This window comes from Durotheca rogersii, assembly GCF_024521655.1.
Source record: "Durotheca rogersii strain YMJ 92031201 chromosome Unknown GGS23scaffold_30, whole genome shotgun sequence".
Classification (NCBI taxonomy): domain Eukaryota; kingdom Fungi; phylum Ascomycota; class Sordariomycetes; order Xylariales; family Xylariaceae; genus Durotheca; species Durotheca rogersii.
The window spans coordinates 260,186-277,384 of record NW_026251261.1 but is presented as its reverse complement, the minus strand read 5'-3'; the positions used below and the strand labels follow the sequence as shown (position 1 = coordinate 277,384).

Sequence of the window (17,199 nt, the reverse complement as noted above, 5' to 3'; positions counted from 1 at the left end):
ATAATCTCTTTATATACCGCGATAAGGAAAAGTAATTTATTTACCGATATATAAATTAATTCTTATATTATAGTTATTATAAATTATAAACCTTTAATTAACTATCTACTTTAGATTTCCGACCGAGGTTTAGTTATAATATAAAATATTATAAAACTACGCTTCCTCGAGCGTCGTATAACCCGCCGTATTCCTTCGCTCTTTAGAGCCCTTTCCGTTATATTAAAACCTAAGGCCGTATCTCGTAAGCGGACTCGTAAGGATAATAACTTTAAAGGTAAGGCCCGTAAATAACGAACCCGTTATATTAAACGGGAATAAGTACGTAAAGATCTAGAGCGAGAGGAAGTCCGTCGCGTTATTCGTAAGTACGGGGCTATAGAATTAAATAATAATAATAATATTTCCGAATTTATACCTCGGGACGTAGAAATTACGGATAACTTTATAAAAGGCGATTCCGGAAGTAATTTAAAGGTAGTTATTTAAGCTACCCCGGGATCCCGTTAAGCGCTTATTATTATAACCGAATAGGAGCTAATAATCGCTTTTATTTCGAGAGCTTAAGCCGCCGCCGTATTAATAACTCCTAAGGAAACTATCGGCGAATATCGAGTACTTATTAAACCGTCGTTATATATATTAAGTATTCTTACGGAAGCTCGGGGCGGAAAGAATAATTCCCTTATTATTATTACCGCCGTCGCGCCGACGCTTATTCGCTTAACGAAAGCCGGCGGCCCCTTTTCTTTTCTAAGTTACGGATAGCCTAATAGTCGCTCGTTTATCGTTAACGATACTATACCGAGTTTAAAGGAGCGCTATCGCGTTAGCGTTACCGCCGTTTCTATTCTTATTCCTAGCTCGGTTCCTTTTTTTATATTCGCGTTTAAAAAGTAAGCTTTTAGTAAAGGTAGCTCTCTTAAATTCGAAACGGCTCCTATCGTTACTTTTATTACTATCCGTTAATTAACCGAGCTAAGCTTTATCCTTATTATTCGCGCTCCTCGAGAGCTTCTAATACGATTTAGCTCTTAGGAAATTACCAAACCATCGCTTACGTTTAGAGGAGGCGATCGAGCTACCCGAGCTAGTAATAATATAACCTCGTTATTTCCCGTTATTACCGAGGAGTACGGCCCGCGTAACGATATTCCTTATTATCGGTATATTAATAACGCTATATAATATCGTTCGACGGGAAAGTATTTCTAATCTTTAGCTTTTATTAATCGTTATTTACGTTATTCGCGTAGTTATTTTTACGTAGCTTTATAAGTATCCCTTAAAGCTATATAAGGTTTCGTCGAAAGCTAATTAATTATAATTATCCTTACGTTATACGTCTTACTTAACGGCTTATCGCCGCTTAAATAACCGACCTTAATTCTAAGGTAATAAGTTCCGAGCTTCCTTTATCGTAAATTACTCTTTTAATTATATTATTCTAAACTATCGCTTTCCGCGAAGAAATAAAGGAGTTATTTCGTTAGTATTATCCTAAGTAATAGCGTTAGCTTATATTACCGCTTACTACCGAATCGTTACACGGATAAGCGACTACGGATACTTTCGCCTAAGACGATAGCTTTCTTATTAAACGTAAATAGGTCTTAACTCCGACCCGTTTTCCTCGTAGTTCTCGTATTCGCGGTAGTCGCGTCCGTAGTAGGGTTAACCGATAACGCGTTACCCGTATTCCTCGCCGGTTCGTTCGTTTCTATTAAAGTATATAGGTTAATATTAAACGAAGAACTACTTCCGTTTAAAGCTTTATTTCCGCTACTACTAATCCGGATATTATTAAATTAAACTTCGAATAATTATATACGGTTTAATAATAATAAAACTAATAATACCTTAGCTCCGGCTAAGTTAAATAATCTAAAAAATAAATATAACCTTAAAGTAAGTATTAAAGCCTATAGCTCTAAAAGTCGTTAGATTTTTAGGAGCTTTAAGAATATTATACTAGCTTTATTATATAAGTTAGTTTTTTCGTTAAAGGAAGAAGTCTTATTACGCGTAGATTCTTTTTAGATTAATATCCCTACGTCGCTCTTCGAGTAAAGTATATTATTCTAAGTTAGTTTTTCTTATAGTTAAATTAAAATCCTACGTTACTTTCGTATTATTTAAGAGCTTTAATATCGTTATCTCTCTTCTTATATCTTAAAGGTTAAATAACGATTTAAAATATTCGAATAATTAACGAGGAAGAGCTTTAATTAATTTATCCGCCGGTATCTATCCTATAGGTAAATAAAGTACCTCGAAGGAACCCTTTTATCGCTTTTATCGGAACTATAAGTATTATATATTTATATAACGAAGCCTTATATTAACTCTTTCCTTATTTTCTACGATTAATCTAATGGTTTATTAATTATCGCTATAGATTATTTATAGCTTTTTTAGATTTAAGGTAATATCCCTAAAGAAACGTTTAAGAGCTATCGTTTCCTTAGCTATATATTCTAATCCTAGAAGCTTAGCTTCGGTTATCGACGTCGAAACTATAGCTTAGCGAGCTATCTTTTATATTATCGGGCTTCTAAAGAACGATATAATATAACCTTATAACGATTTTCTAATTTCTAGATCGTTTACGAAAGAAGCGTCGCTAGTAATTAATAGCGCTTATATATTATTACTTTTATTCTTATATCTAATACTAAGGTAGCGCGTAGTATAAAGGTATTTAATCGCTTAATTAACGGCTTTTATATATTAAGGTCCCGGATTAGTAAGGAAGTAGGAGAGTTATAACGTAGTAAAGGCTACGTCCGGGCGGATTATAATTACGCTATAGAGTAACGATCCTACTTTTTCTTAATATTTTTTAATTTATTACTTCGACGCGACGCTTATAAATTTCATAAGCTCGATAATCGGTAATAATATTATAAGGAACTAGTTATTATTCGCTAAGTTAAAGCGACCTACGATCTTCTTAACGTAAGCGTCGTATACTAAAGTTATCGTCCGGTTTTCGCGATTACGTATTACCCGAATTCCTAAATACTAACTTACTAGCCCTAACTCTTTTATTATATAAATAGTTTTTAACCCTTAAGCTACCTTCTAAGCTATAGAATCGTTATTCTTATCGTATATAAATAATAAGTCGTCGACGTATATTAATACGAATACTTCCCTTATTAATATATAGAATATATATAGCTCTTCCGGAAAGCTTTAAAGTTTTAAACGGATAAGGGTATTTTCGAATTCCCTAAACCAAAGTAAAGGTAAGTCTCGGAATCCGTATATTACTCTTATAACGAGCGCGTACTTCCCCTCTTATTTAAATCCGTTTAGTAACTCGATTAGTATTAGGTCGTCTTTCGGTCGAACTACGTTAAGAAAAGCGTTCTTAATGTCGAATTAATCTACCTTAAGATTAAAATAAGCCGCGATTATTATTATTATTCGGAAAGATTTTATTACGAGTATTATTATATACGTTAATTCGAGTAACCCTTTCGGAAGGAGATTTCCTCGCGTAATTAAACGCGATTTATATTTATCGAGATAATTATCTTTATCGAATTTATAATCGAAAACCTACCTTAACGGTATTAGTTTAATTTAAGCTTAGTCGCGATTAATAACTTTCTAAACCCTAGCGCTTAGGAAAGTATCTATTTCCGACCTAGCGTTTTCTTTAAAACGATCTCCTAAGGGATAGTTATTAAGCTCTTTTTACGTTTTTAGGAGCTTAATTAGTTTATCGCGATAGATTATTATCTTATTAAGTACTACGCTTAATCGCTCGGCTTATACTTATTTAAAGGCAGCTATAATAATTAAATGTAGCGTAATAAAAGATTAATCGTCTTATGTTCCGTCGAATTAATTAAGTAAGAATATAGAAGTAAATTCGTATTAATTACGGTCGCTCGATAGGTTAATTAACCTATTCGAAGCTATACCCGATATAAAGGCGCCGGTACTAACCTATCCTTTATTTAAGCCCTTCCTTTCGGGACTTTTTCCTCGCTTCCTCCGGCTATAACGCGTAGCTAAGGGATATACTTTACGGTTATATTTCCTCCGCTCTTTTTTAAATAATAAGGATAGGCTTATTAACTCGCTAAGCTCGGATTAAGCGGATTACTTTCGATTCCGAGGGGTATTAAGCTCTTTATTAATCGTCGTTCCGTTAAGATAATATATTATCCGATCGGTATTAATTTTTACGCGATTCTCCGTTACGATGCCTCGCTTTAATCGTAAAGGACTTCCTATAGGAGCCCTTTAGCCTTTAAACGGTTCCGAAGGAGACTCTGGTATTAGCTTAAGACTTAAAAGCTTATTAGATTAATCCGATTTCTCCTTACTCCTCCGCTTCGTTAGCTCTAAAGCTTAGGATTCCGCCTCTAGTTACTTTTATATTTCTTTTTCTTAATCGAATAATTCTAAGGATTCCTTTATAGATTAAATCGAAGCGTCTAAAGGCGTTTACGGTCGATCGTTTAATAGTTAATCGTTTATAAATCTAACTTTCTTCTAGATTAAAGTAACGGATTCTCCTTTTTCCGGAACTTTCTCCGGTTTAGGTTTACTTACCCCCGAGTTCGGGTTAATAAACTAAGTTATATTTAAACTATCGCTCGGAGTAAGCTCGTTATTCCCGAGTTAAGATAGCTCGCTAATAAACTCTATAATAAAAGGAGCTTACGAATCCTAGATATCTAGAACTTCGATAATAACTTCCGTTATATTATTAGTAACTTTACCCGTAAGGTCGATTCGGTTTAGCTCTTCTTAAGCGAGCTTTTCGGTTTATAACTCTTCGGATTTATCGTAAAACGTTTCTTTATTAAAAACGACGTCTTTAGTTAGCATTACTCTCCCTAATTTAAGAACCTATATTCGGTATAGGTTAAATATATAATATTTAATTAGATAACCGACGTAAGCTCTCGGTTTAACTTTAAACCCTTTTCTATCGAAATCTTAAGCGCGTTTTCCTAATAAAGGATACGCGCGATACCCGTACGTATAAATTCCGTATTAATCTAGCCTTAGGTCGCTCGTTAGTTCCTTTATAAGCGTAGGTATATACTATCTAAAGTAAACGGTAAATTAAATATTAAATAATTTATAAAGCGAGCGAAGATTATATATATAACTCGGGCTTATATTTATTAGGTATACTATAGCCTTTACGTATTTAGGCTATAGCTTTTTTAAGAGCCTTACTCCTATCCTTATTTTAATCGATTTAACGATAATAAACTATCTAGTTCTCTTACCCCTATTAGTTAGCTTTTTAATATTCGCCGGTAATAGCTCGAGATTAATGCCTTCTTCCCGAGCCTAGATTTTATATCCGGTTAGGCCTTTAATCCCGATTATTACTCGTTCGTTATCGTATCGGAACTTATAAATCGAAAGACGGAACTATCGTCGTACCTATCTTTTAAAGAATCGAATGGTCTTCGTAACTAAGTAACCTTATTTATTCTTAAGGGTTTCTACCTAGAATATTCCGCTATATTTATCTCTAATAACGAGTATTTATTTAAAGCCGTCGTATCCTTCCGGAAAGTTAAATAAATCCTAATATATACGCTAAAAAGGGCGTAATAAGCGATATAATAATAATCGGCGTAAGATTACTTTCTTACCTATCGTAAGCCTATAATACTCGTACTTAAACGTAGGTATACCGTTAATCTCGATATTCTAAGCATGCTTTACGAATACTCTAAGCGCCTCCGGGCCTAGGTACCTAGCTCTAAGGTACTAGAATTACTCGGAACCTTCTTTCGGTTTTATTTAATCTCTCGATTTTCTTTATTTAATTTCTCTTCCCTTAATCGTCGAAATAATAACGAACGATACTACGCTATATGGTATTATTATAAGCGTACGTAGCGGTATTATAGGAAGAACTTACGAATAAACGGAAAACTACTTAAATTTAAAGAACATTAAGTTATAACGACGTTCGAGCTTTCTTATAATAAACCCGTTCTTAATCGATCCCCGGCGAAGAGAATAATTAAAACCATAGTATTAGACATTAATAACAAGAAGCTTTACTTCGGAAATAATATTAATATAAAAATCTTTAACGAAAATAACGTCTTTAAACGTAAGGTCGATCGTAAGCTTACCCGATTTATCCTAAAGGTAATTCTTAATAACGCGTATATTAATACCGGTAATAGGAAAGCTCGTAATATTAACTTCGATAATCTACCCGTTTCTAGCGGAAGCGAAGGAATCTTCGATTAGTAAATCCCGGTTATTAATAAGGTAAATAGCTCCGTAGTTATCGAAAATAGTACTCTCGGAGAGGAAATATCGTACTAAATCCATAATAAAGAATACCCTTACGCTAGAGATTATATAGATAATACGTAGGTCGATTATCGTTACGTTAATATTACCGGACTACTTGTTATTCTTATTACGCTTATTCCGAGGTAAGTTAATTCCGGAAAAGCTACCTTAATTAAGAGCGATAACCTTTTATCCGTCGCTCTTAATAAAGGCTCGGAGTAAGGTAAAGTCGCTTAAGTTATACCGTTATTTAATAATTAGTTTTACGTCGTCGGATATATATAAGATTTATCGTAACGTCTTACCGGTAATAGCGAATTAAAGGTTAATATATACCTCCGGAACCTAACGGTATTATTTATTACATAGGTACTTATTAGCTCTAGCGTTATCGGTCGAGCTATTAAAGCTATTAAAGTTACTAGCGTTAGTCGCTTTAGCTTTATATCCTAAAGTAACTCTCTAATACGTAGCTAAGATATAAAGACCCGATTTACCTATCTTCTTATCTTCGGAAATAAAAGCTCCGAGTACTTTACTTAGCTTTATAAGGAAAAGTAGCTATCGTCTAAGCCGGTCCGCCGTAATTAGTTTAATAATTACGCGAGTAACCTAATTTATAGCGATCTTAACTCTAATAGCTTCGAGGAAGTCCTTCGCTCCGAGTACGCCTCGGATTTCGTTAATATCGTAAGCGAGAGCTCGGTAGTAAGCGTTATTCTAAGTAATAAAGAATTATTCTCCGTAGAAAGTACCCGCCTTTATCTTCTATAAGACCTCGCGGTACTCCTAACGAACGAGCGTTTACGTAGTAATAAAGGTAGGAGCGAAGTAATCGCGAAATAGTCTTACGGTATTTTAAACGTTCGGCTTAAGTCCTTAAGCTTTAAGTTATATACCGACGAGCTCGAAATAATTAATAAAAACCGAGGATATAATCTAATGATAAAAAGCTCGGTAGCTTTTACCGGCGATAGTAGCTTAAGATTCTTAAGAGCGACTTTACTTAAGTAATTACTTATATTTTTCGATAAAGAGGTAGCGCGGGTTTTCGGTTAGAACTTTCGGCTCCTCCTTACGAGTCTTAGGATCTTTCTCGACCTATTCGTAAAGAGCTTAAAGGTACTACTTTCTCGCTCGCTTCTTTTCTTAAGTAATAAATTCTTCGAGCGATGGAAGTATCGCCGAGCTTAGCTTATAATCGTTTATATTAGGATTAATATCCTTTTAAATATCGAATTACTTGGCGTAGTTCTAAAAAGTAATAAACTATCGTAAATATTCGTCGAAGTTACGTAGGTTAATATTAATAGGTAGCTTCTTAATAGAGAAGTCTCCGTTAGTATCCGTTATTATAATAGATATATTACTCGAGAGGAAGACGAAAGAGATATTTAAGAGAAAACGATTAATCGAAAGATTAGAGAAATAAAGATAAATAATAAGATTACTCGGAAGCTTATATAATAAAACCTTAATTAATTTAGCTCCTTAGAAGGGCTGCCGGGCTTATAACTAATACGTAGATTAGGAAAGCTACGTAGGTATTAAGGTTACTTCTTAAGAGCAACGGAAGGTAGAAAGAAGAAGGTAAATTAACTAACCATCTAAGAAGGAAGGAGATTAACAAAGGAGATACGAGCTACTTATATATAGACGATAAGGAGCTATGAGCTATATTATATAAGCGAGCTAGGAGCTATATTAGGTAAGCGAGTAACTCGAGAAGGAGTAGGGAGCCATGTATAAGTGGCTCTCTATGTAACAATAAGGATAGCCCGTATTATAGAAAAAAGCAGTAACGAGCTCGTAGGAAACGAATAGCATGTAATTCGCAATAGTTCCTAAAATGAACGATTTCGCTAATAGGAAAGTAATACCTAAGAAAGTAAAGCGAGTAATAGCTCCCCTACCGAACTAAATACCCTATAAAAGATACTTTAAAAAATTAAAGAAAGAATTCGATAACTTAAAGCCTTTAAGGAAGTCTAATAACGCTTTAAGAAACTAAAAAGCAAGGTCTATAGATAGCGACTTTAATAAGCGCCCGGGTAAAGGTAAATGCTATCGGAGCGATATTAATTCGTTAAACGAGAGCTAGGGCCCTGACTTTAAAATAAAAGGAACCTTTATCTTCCAAAGAGACTTTAGCTTTAGAAAATTCGAAAAATAGCTAAGAGATCTCAACTTTATATACCTTAACGCCCTTAAGAAGTTTAAATCGATCTAGAAACGGATCTTATACGCTATTTATGATATAGAACTAAAGGCGAGGATATTATAAAGACGCTATATTAACGAGATATCAATATAAGTATAACGAAATGTAGCGCTCGAAGACCTTAAATAGTTTAAAATATAAGCCTTATCTTTTTTCAAAAACGCTACTAACCGTAAATATAAATTAATAGACTAAATAAAAACTGCTCGATAATATTCTAACTAATCCTTGCGAGATTTTGATATCTATTATAGTAGTGCGGTAGATCTAGGCTACGTAGTATAGTGGTACGGTAAGACATACCCTCTTAATGCATTACGTAATACGTTACGATAGGCCTTATACCTATATAGAGTAACCATAGCTCCCGTAAGTACGGGCCATGCCATACTTATCATCGAGTTTACTACCTAACTAGATTACTATCTTTATTATTTTTACCTTAATTAAAGATTCAGTTTTATTATTAGATTCGTTATTCTCCGATTAATGTATTTATCTTAATTCTAGGCGCTTAAGTTACTTCGTCGTACCGCTATAGCCGAATAAGTAACTTCTATGTTTTACTCCTTTTCTCTCCTTACCTTATGTACCTTTAGGCTAGCGACTATAACATCTCTACGACCGAGGGACATAGCTAAAATATAATAACTACATTAGATTCCTTATTTCTCGATTAATATAGTAATATTAGTTTTATCCGTCTTAGATCATCGTACGAGCTATAGTCTTCGATAGAGTACACTTTCGAGTGAACCTATCCGGGCCTCCAGCATCGCGTACGCTCTGCTCCTCCTCAGTAGCCTTTTGGATACGTATTTATATAGGTCTCGTACTCATATTTTCATTAGTCAGACTTTAGACCTATAGCTATTACAAGTTATAGTATCTACTCGTTTCTTGACATGCCTTTTCTCGCCATCTTTGTTGCCTTCCCTTTCTAGTCTTTTTCTAGCTGCCGTTTCAGCTAGCCGATCAACCGATTACAGCTATTTACAGCTGTAATCTAGGTTGATCGGCACTGGGCTAGTTATTAGCAGTTGGGCAGTTTTCGTGCCTCCATCACAGCGTGCTCACGCTGCTTCTGTTCACTATTTAAATTCGATTAAAAATTAAAGTGAACCTAGATTAAAAAGTTGAAAGGCCTTAACGTTTTACGTTAAGCTTTACGTATTATAGTGGTGCGGTGGATCTAGGCCACGTAGCCTTTTCGATATCTATTTATATGGGTTGCGTACTTATATTTTCATTAGTTAGACTTAGACCTGTAGCTATCACAGCCATTCACTCATTTCTTGCCATGCCTTTTCTCGCTATCCTTATTGCCCTTTTCTAGTCTCCCCTTTCCTAGCTGCCGTTTTCAGCTAGCCGATCAACTGATCAGCTGTTTACAGCTGTGATCTTAGTTGATCGGCACTGGGCCAGTTGTTGGCAGTTGGATAGCCGTTTTCGTGCCTCCGTCAGCGTGCCCACGCTGCTCCTGTTCAGTATGTTTTAAGTTACATCTAAAGAATTTCAGTAACGAAAAGCCGACGAACTATGTAATTATCGTCGATTAAATAAAGATTAAATAAGATACTTAATAAGCGGTTTAATTTATCTAATGCCTAATTTAAAAAAAGAAAAATAATACGAAGGATACGGTCCTGTGAAAGATTAATAAAAGTAATGATATCGCTACGTTAAGAGAACGTTAACGATACGACGATATTATAACCCCGCTTAAAAAGAACCTAATAAATTAAGACGGAAATACTTTAAGGTATTATATTTACGATAATGAGGCGTACTAAACTAGTCGATGTTTTAAGAAAAAGTTGATTTATAACGGAAGCCTCGCTAAAGGAAAAGGAAAAGCCTAAGCTCCTTAGGTATACCTTAACCTATAAAGCTATACCTATTAATAAGGATTATAATATAGTTTTACGTTAATGTTATAATAAAAATACTAACGATTATCGGAATATACGTTGATTTCGATTCAAACGTTGAAATAAATAATATCAACGTCGAATTCGTTAAATAAACGAAGCTTTAACGAACTAAACTTATAGCGCCGGTATTACGTATTATCAGCGACCTACGGTACCTAAACTATAAGGTATATATTATATTATTACGACTTGTCGATAGTAAAGGTACGACAAAGATAATAAAACGCGTTTACATAGCAATCGACCGAGACTTTAAACTAAAGAAAAGTTCTATATTATTCTTTATAATGATACTAAAGACCGAACGTATACTATTCGATATGAAAGCGAGTTGGTAGTAATTTAAAATTATAAAACTAATGTACGAATTTATAAAACGTTCTTAATTTATAAAATATATATGAAAAAACAAAGCGAGAGTTTTTGCGGTAGTCTAATTACTAGAACTTATCCTACTATTTAATATAGAGATATCGTTACTAAAGCGTATCGAAGACTTACCGGGGGAGCTATAAAACTTTATCGATATATTCGATAATGAAAAAGTAACCGTATTACTCCCTTATAAATAAACCGACTACGCTATCGTATAATAGGCTATGCCTATAGTAGGGCCCTGGCTAGTGCCAGGGCATAGCACGTAATTAGGCCCTCAGTACCTACGGAGGATAAGGCTAGCTGTCGTAGGTACGGCCTATACGGCGTACCTTTTTCTCCTTTTCCTCCTCGTCTAGCTTTAATTCATTAATATACGGCTTTTACCTAGCGAATAACTCTTAAAACCGTAATAAAAAGCTAGACTAACCTTCTTTTATCGTTTTACGGAAGTAGTATCTTAGCGAGCGGAATTAGCAATAGGAACGGCGATATAGTACTAAAGGAAGCGGTAGCTAGTAAAGTTAGTAGTCGGAAAGGCGGTATTAGTTTTAGATATACGCGCCGGTAATACCTACGAAGAAGACCGACGAGACTAGCATATCTTAGCACGCGGGATTAGCAGTAGGAAAGGCGATGCCGTACGGTAAAGTTAGTAGTCGGAAAGGCGGTATTAGCCTTTGGATATACGCGCCGGCAGTACCTACGGACGAGGACCGACATAAGATAACCCGAAGAAAACGACCGATAGACCCCGAGAAAACGCAGATTCAGACGGTAATTTTAAGATAAGAACTACGAAAAATACGGCTAAAAAACGGCGGAAAATTTTTTTTTCCGGAGAAAGATAATAAAGCGCTAAAGCATAGCGCTCGTCGCGAGTTAAGAACGCCCGAGGCGTAACATAAGGAAGGAACGGCGTTAGAATAGCAAGAAATACGATAAGGTTTCGGCTAGGATAATAATACTTCGACAAAGGTACTAGAGGTACTAGCGGTTTACGGAAAGACCACCGGTTTCTTAGCATCGATAAGGGCGCTAGCGGCGCTAGTAGTAAACGGGAGGGCGCGCCCCCGCGCGTCCTTAGGCGGAGCCCTTAGCTCCGCTAGCGGTATACGATAAACGATGGTCTTTAAACGAATCGGACGGCGTATCCTAATACGTCTTCTAGCGGAAGATAAACGATGGTTTTAAAACGAGTAGGGACGGCGTACCTTAGTACGCCCTCCGGCGGAGCCTCGCGGCTCCGCTAGTAATACGGATAGGCCCCTGGCCTTTAAACGATAGTAAACGAGAAAGCGCGCCTTAATACGCTCTTAGGCGGAGCCCTTAGCTCCGCTAGCGGAAGATAGACGATGGTTTCTAAATAAATCGGACGGCGTACTCTAGTACGTCCTCTAACGGAAGATAAACGAGGGTCTTTAAACGGCGGTAGACGGACCGACGATCCTATAGCTACGGGAGCTAGGCTAAACCTAGTAGGCGCCTTATAATAGCGACTTCGTACGCGAGGCTTTAGAGCTCTACGGTTTAATAGAAGGATCGGAACTAGCAGCCCCCGGGGAATAGTAGTACCCTGGGGAACGAAGATAGTAACCCGGGAAGCGAATAACGTAACCCGGGAAACGGAAACGGAAAAGGAGGAGATCCCGAGGAAGAGTAGGACCCGGGGAAAGAGCGCCGGGGGGCTAGAGGCGCCCGGCGTAGTACCCCGGGAAACGAAAGGCCCCGGGAAGGAAACGGCGGAAGAGGAGACCCCGGGGTATAGTATAACCGCCGGGGAGGAAAGAAAGGAGGCCATACCCGGGGAGCATTAATACCCCGGGAAACGTACGAACGAAAGAAGGCCTAGGAATATACTAACATCTTAGGCGGCGGAGTTAGTAACCCGGGGAGCGAATAGCGCACCCCAGGGGACGGAGGCAGCACCTAAGGATACGGTACGTATCCTAAGGCGCGGAGAAAACGGGTTAGGTTATTAAGGCTAAACGCCGAAGAAAAGGGCGGCAGGGCGTACTCTTTTTTTTTTTTTTTTCCGGGAGGGGACCTTATATAATAGGCTATGCCTATAGTAAGGCCCTAGCTAGTACCAAGGCATAACACGTAATCAGGCCCTCAGTACCCACGGAGGATAAGGCCAGCTATCGTAGGTACGGCCCATACGGCGCACCTTTTTCTCCTTTTCCTCCTCGTCTAGCTTTAGTTCATTAACATACGGCTTTTACCCAGCGAACAGCTCTTAAAACCGTGACATATCGAAACGCCGGAGGACTTCGTACCTCCATATAGTCTTATATATCCTTTAACTTAAAACGAATTCGATACACTACGGAAATATATATAAGAAAAACTAAAACTTAAACGTATACGAGAATCGAAAAGCCTTATAAAAGTCTTTATCCTTTTCGTACTTAAAAAGAATAAAGGATTAAAGCTATGCGTCGATTATAAAAAGTTAAACTAATTAATAACTAAAAACTATTATAACCATACTCTATTCGTTAGTAGTAGACTATATATATATATTATATATAAGCTACTTCGTTAAATGCTTCTCTTTTTTTTTTCTTATAGAATTTAAAGGGGGATAGGATATAATTTAAAGCTTAGTTATATATTAAGTAAGTAGAGGTAGGTATAGCATAGTAGTTTTTTTTTTTAGCTCTTTTAGTTTTATAGGATAAATAAAGTGGCAATAAATATATAGGTAATACAGGGTAAAGGTATTACGTATCGTATCCTTATTTAATAATATTCTGTGACGTAGCTGGTGAGAGCAACGTATAGCGTACTAGGTTGCGTGTATAAAGAGCAATGGAATACGGGTAAGAAGGTGTATATTAACTGACTAGAAAGAAAGAAATCTACTAAAGAGTGTAGAGCAATCTATAGGTACATATTGAACAGGAGCAGCGTGGGCACGCTGTGATGGAGGCACGAAACAAGGACTGCCCAACTGCCAACAACTGGCCCAGTGCCGATCAACCAAGATTACAGCTGTAAACAGCTGTAATCGGTTGATCGGCCAGCTGAAAACGGCAGCTGGGAAAGGAGACTGGAAAGGGTAATGGGGGGGGATGGCTAGAAAGGCATGGCAAGAAACGAGTGAATAGCTGTAGGCTGTGATGTCTACAGGTCTAAGTCTGGCTGATGAAAATATGAGTGCGCGACCCATATAAATACACATCGAAAAGGCTACGTGGCCTAGATCCACCGCACCACTACAATATAGAAGTGCTCAACCAGCTTAGGTAAGCTGGGTAGTTGCTACTAGTGACGCATATCTATGTAACATATTCTAATAGAATTAATAAATAAGTTATTATTCTTACCTACTTAATTTACTTAAGTTAACGGTATCTTTCCTTATTAGCATTAATTTAATATGCGTTACTATATTTAGTAATTCTCCTATATGCTTTTTTAAATAGATATTACTATTTATCTTATCTATATAAGCGCTTTAAAGTACTCGTAATTCCTTTATTAATATACTTATACTAAACTCGAAAAAGAACGAGTTACTATTAAATACCTACATACTAAGGCGTATAATAAATAAAAAAGCATAATAAATATAATATCTTTTATTTCCTTAAAAAAGTACCTTTAAACCTACTTATTGTTTAAGGTCTTCTATTCTATAACCGAGCTCTAGTATACTCTAATTGATACCGTTTAACCTATCGTATCGTCTGTTATTTTAAGCGGGGTTAGATAAAAATATAATTAAGACTACGTATATATGCGTTTAGTTCTTAGGTTGTTTTATTTATTATCTATTTACAAGGTAGCCGTTAATCGAACGCGGAACGAGCGAGTCATTGGCGATAGCGCTAATAAGGAAAGATACCGTCAACCTGGGTGAACTAGGTAGGTAAGAATAGTGGCCTGTTTGTTGGCTCTGTTAGATACGCGGTAGGCTACGCTCCTTGGCTACGTAAAATTACCCTGTTCTGCATCGTTCTCTCGACCTCTATAGTCCCTGTTTGCGGCTATGATGCAAATTTCCAAGCTGTTTTAGCTAATATAAGTCCCTTTCTATAGCGTTAAAATCACACATAGACTATTTAAAAATAAAAAATACATCCTAGTGATGGCGGTACTGGGAATCGAACCCAGGTCTACACGGTATAAGTAGTGAGACCACAACGTGTTGTACTATCCACTATACTATACCACCTTAATGATTTCTCACTAAGTGTCTCGTGTCATCGTTTCTGCTTATCCGATCCTATGTTCCTGTCCTAAATTGCCCAAACTCACCACAGCTAAAGCCGACAGCGCAATTTCCTCAACCCCACGACCGGCTTCTCGTCGGTACATCTCGCCCTCCTCTTCCCCCTGGAAACAACCTACCTCTCATGAGCACAGGCATTTCCGTGTCTGGCTGAATTCGATCTCGCGGTCAAGATGATGACGGTGGGCATCAGGGAGTCTATGAACTTCCACAGCGAGGATATCGCTTCGGGCGACCCGTTTGAGCCCCATACTCAGAGCCACCACGTCCCCCGGGAAGCATGTGTACAAAGGAGGATTTCGATCGACCGGGACGAGGACGAGGACGAAGGCACGGCAACCGTCGAGTTGGCGGCCATCATGACCACCGCGTCGACGCCCGTCACGCCTGGCCCCGCGAGCCCACCTCTGGAACAGCCCAAACCCACCGATTTCGTGCCGCCGACGCGCCCTACCAGCACCCCGTTTCCCAATGCGCAGCAGGGTCAAACTGACATCCGCTGCTTGACCTGTCAGCCCAAATGCCTCGGCGCCGATTACTGGAGCCCCGTTTCCATGCCTATGGTGGTCGAGCAGAACCCCATCCTGACGCTGGCCCGACTGCCCGCCGAGATCCACGAGTGCATTCTCGATCACATTTTCGGGTACCGCGTCTCCACCACCTCTCCGAGCTCCCTTAACATACCGAGCGCCAATGCCCGAAGCTGGAGCACCGCCCTCCGGCACTCGAGGAGGAAAGAGCTGTCCAACCTCGCCCTGGTCTGCCCCCTCTGGAGGGACCTGATCCAGCAGCGGTTGTATCGACATATCAAGTTGAAAGCTACTGTGCACTGCGTGAACGACGTCATGGCCTTCTTCGTGCAACGCCCTCACCTCCGGACGTACGTGAAGCATATCGAGATCTGGTTCCCCGTCTTCCAGCCCAAGTTCCGCACGACCGCTCCCGGCGACACATCCCTCTCGTTACCGACCGTGTCTCCCGAGGGGATCGCCAGCGCCACCTACGCGCTCCCGACCGACAACTCGACACTCGAGGAGGTATTCTACCTCGTGAGCATGCAATTCCCTGAAGCGCAAGTCATGACGCTGGAGGGCGGAGAGAGGAAGAAGGCGCCGCACGTCAAGTTCAACTTGTCCAAGCCTACGTGGGTCGCCCGAGACCTACCCGAGATCTCGTCGATCCGGGCCCTGATAATCAAGGGCCAGTGGAACATTATTCGGCAAGCGAAGGATTGGGAAGTCATATCGCGTGCCTTGCCGAATCTCGAAGAATGGCACGGCACGTATGCGAAGCCCAAGTCCAAGAGCTACCTTAGCATGGCGAGCACGCTCGAGTGTCTCGATCCGAAGATCACGAGGCTGAACCTGTGCCTCGAGTGCGATTATCGAAGGGAGATGACGTGCCCCCCCTACTATCTCAAGGTCTGCGACCAGATCCATTGGTGCGAGAAGATGGCCAAGGCGGCGAGCAACCTAGAACACATCTCCTATACCGGCCGCGTCTGTCACGGGTTCTTTAACATCCTCGCCAAATCCTCGAACCCCCGCACCACTCGGCTCAAGACCATCGATCTCACCGTTAAGAACTGTTGCCGCCAGAATGCCCAGTGGAACGAGTCCGGTTCAGGCATCACCGACATGCATTTCATCGCCGCCTTCGAGCAGCTGGTGCTGGGCGGCATCCGAGCCTTGGAACGTCTCAAGTCCGTCGAGTTGCTGCGGATCCGATATGTCGATCTCGGTAGGCATTTTTCCCGTGTTGACCCCCCAGATCTTAGAGTGTCCGTGCTAACGGTGGCCCGCACGTGTCGCGTCAAGACTCTCCAGTCCCTCCCCTGAACCCCTATTTCATGATCAAGGACGGTTGGTGTTCTGGCGTCTGGAGCGACGAGATCGTGGCAGAGATTAACCACGTACGACCCGATATCCGCTTCGAGGAGATGGTGGAGAGTTTCGGCGAGGTTTGCTATAACAAGGACGGGCGGCTAATCATCAGTCCCGACTTTCCGAAGTCGCGGGTGCTCTCGCTCAAGCTGGCCAACTATGCCATGCTCTCCGGAGCCATTACGATTGTGTGAGCTTGATGTGTCACGATAGGAGGCACATTCCGACGAGGGGTGGCGTGAACCGGAC

At 39.3% G+C, this 17,199-nt stretch overlaps 1 protein-coding gene and 1 non-coding gene across 2 annotated transcripts; one reads left to right on the top strand and one right to left on the bottom strand.

Annotated features, from left to right (window-relative positions):
* Positions 1-14,924: 14,924 nt before the first annotated feature.
* GGS23DRAFT_t81 lies at positions 14,925-15,010 on the bottom strand. Its single transcript has one exon. It is a non-coding gene; the product is annotated as a tRNA-His (tRNA).
* A 230-nt stretch (positions 15,011-15,240) lies between these two features.
* Positions 15,241-17,144, top strand: GGS23DRAFT_600198 (uncharacterized protein; the record flags this gene model as incomplete). The annotated part of the gene is made up of 2 exons (XM_051519030.1): positions 15,241-16,807; positions 16,894-17,144. 2 exons carry the CDS (start codon positions 15,241-15,243, stop codon positions 17,142-17,144), a joined length of 1,818 nt encoding a protein of 605 aa, XP_051368387.1.
* Positions 17,145-17,199: the final 55 nt, after the last annotated feature.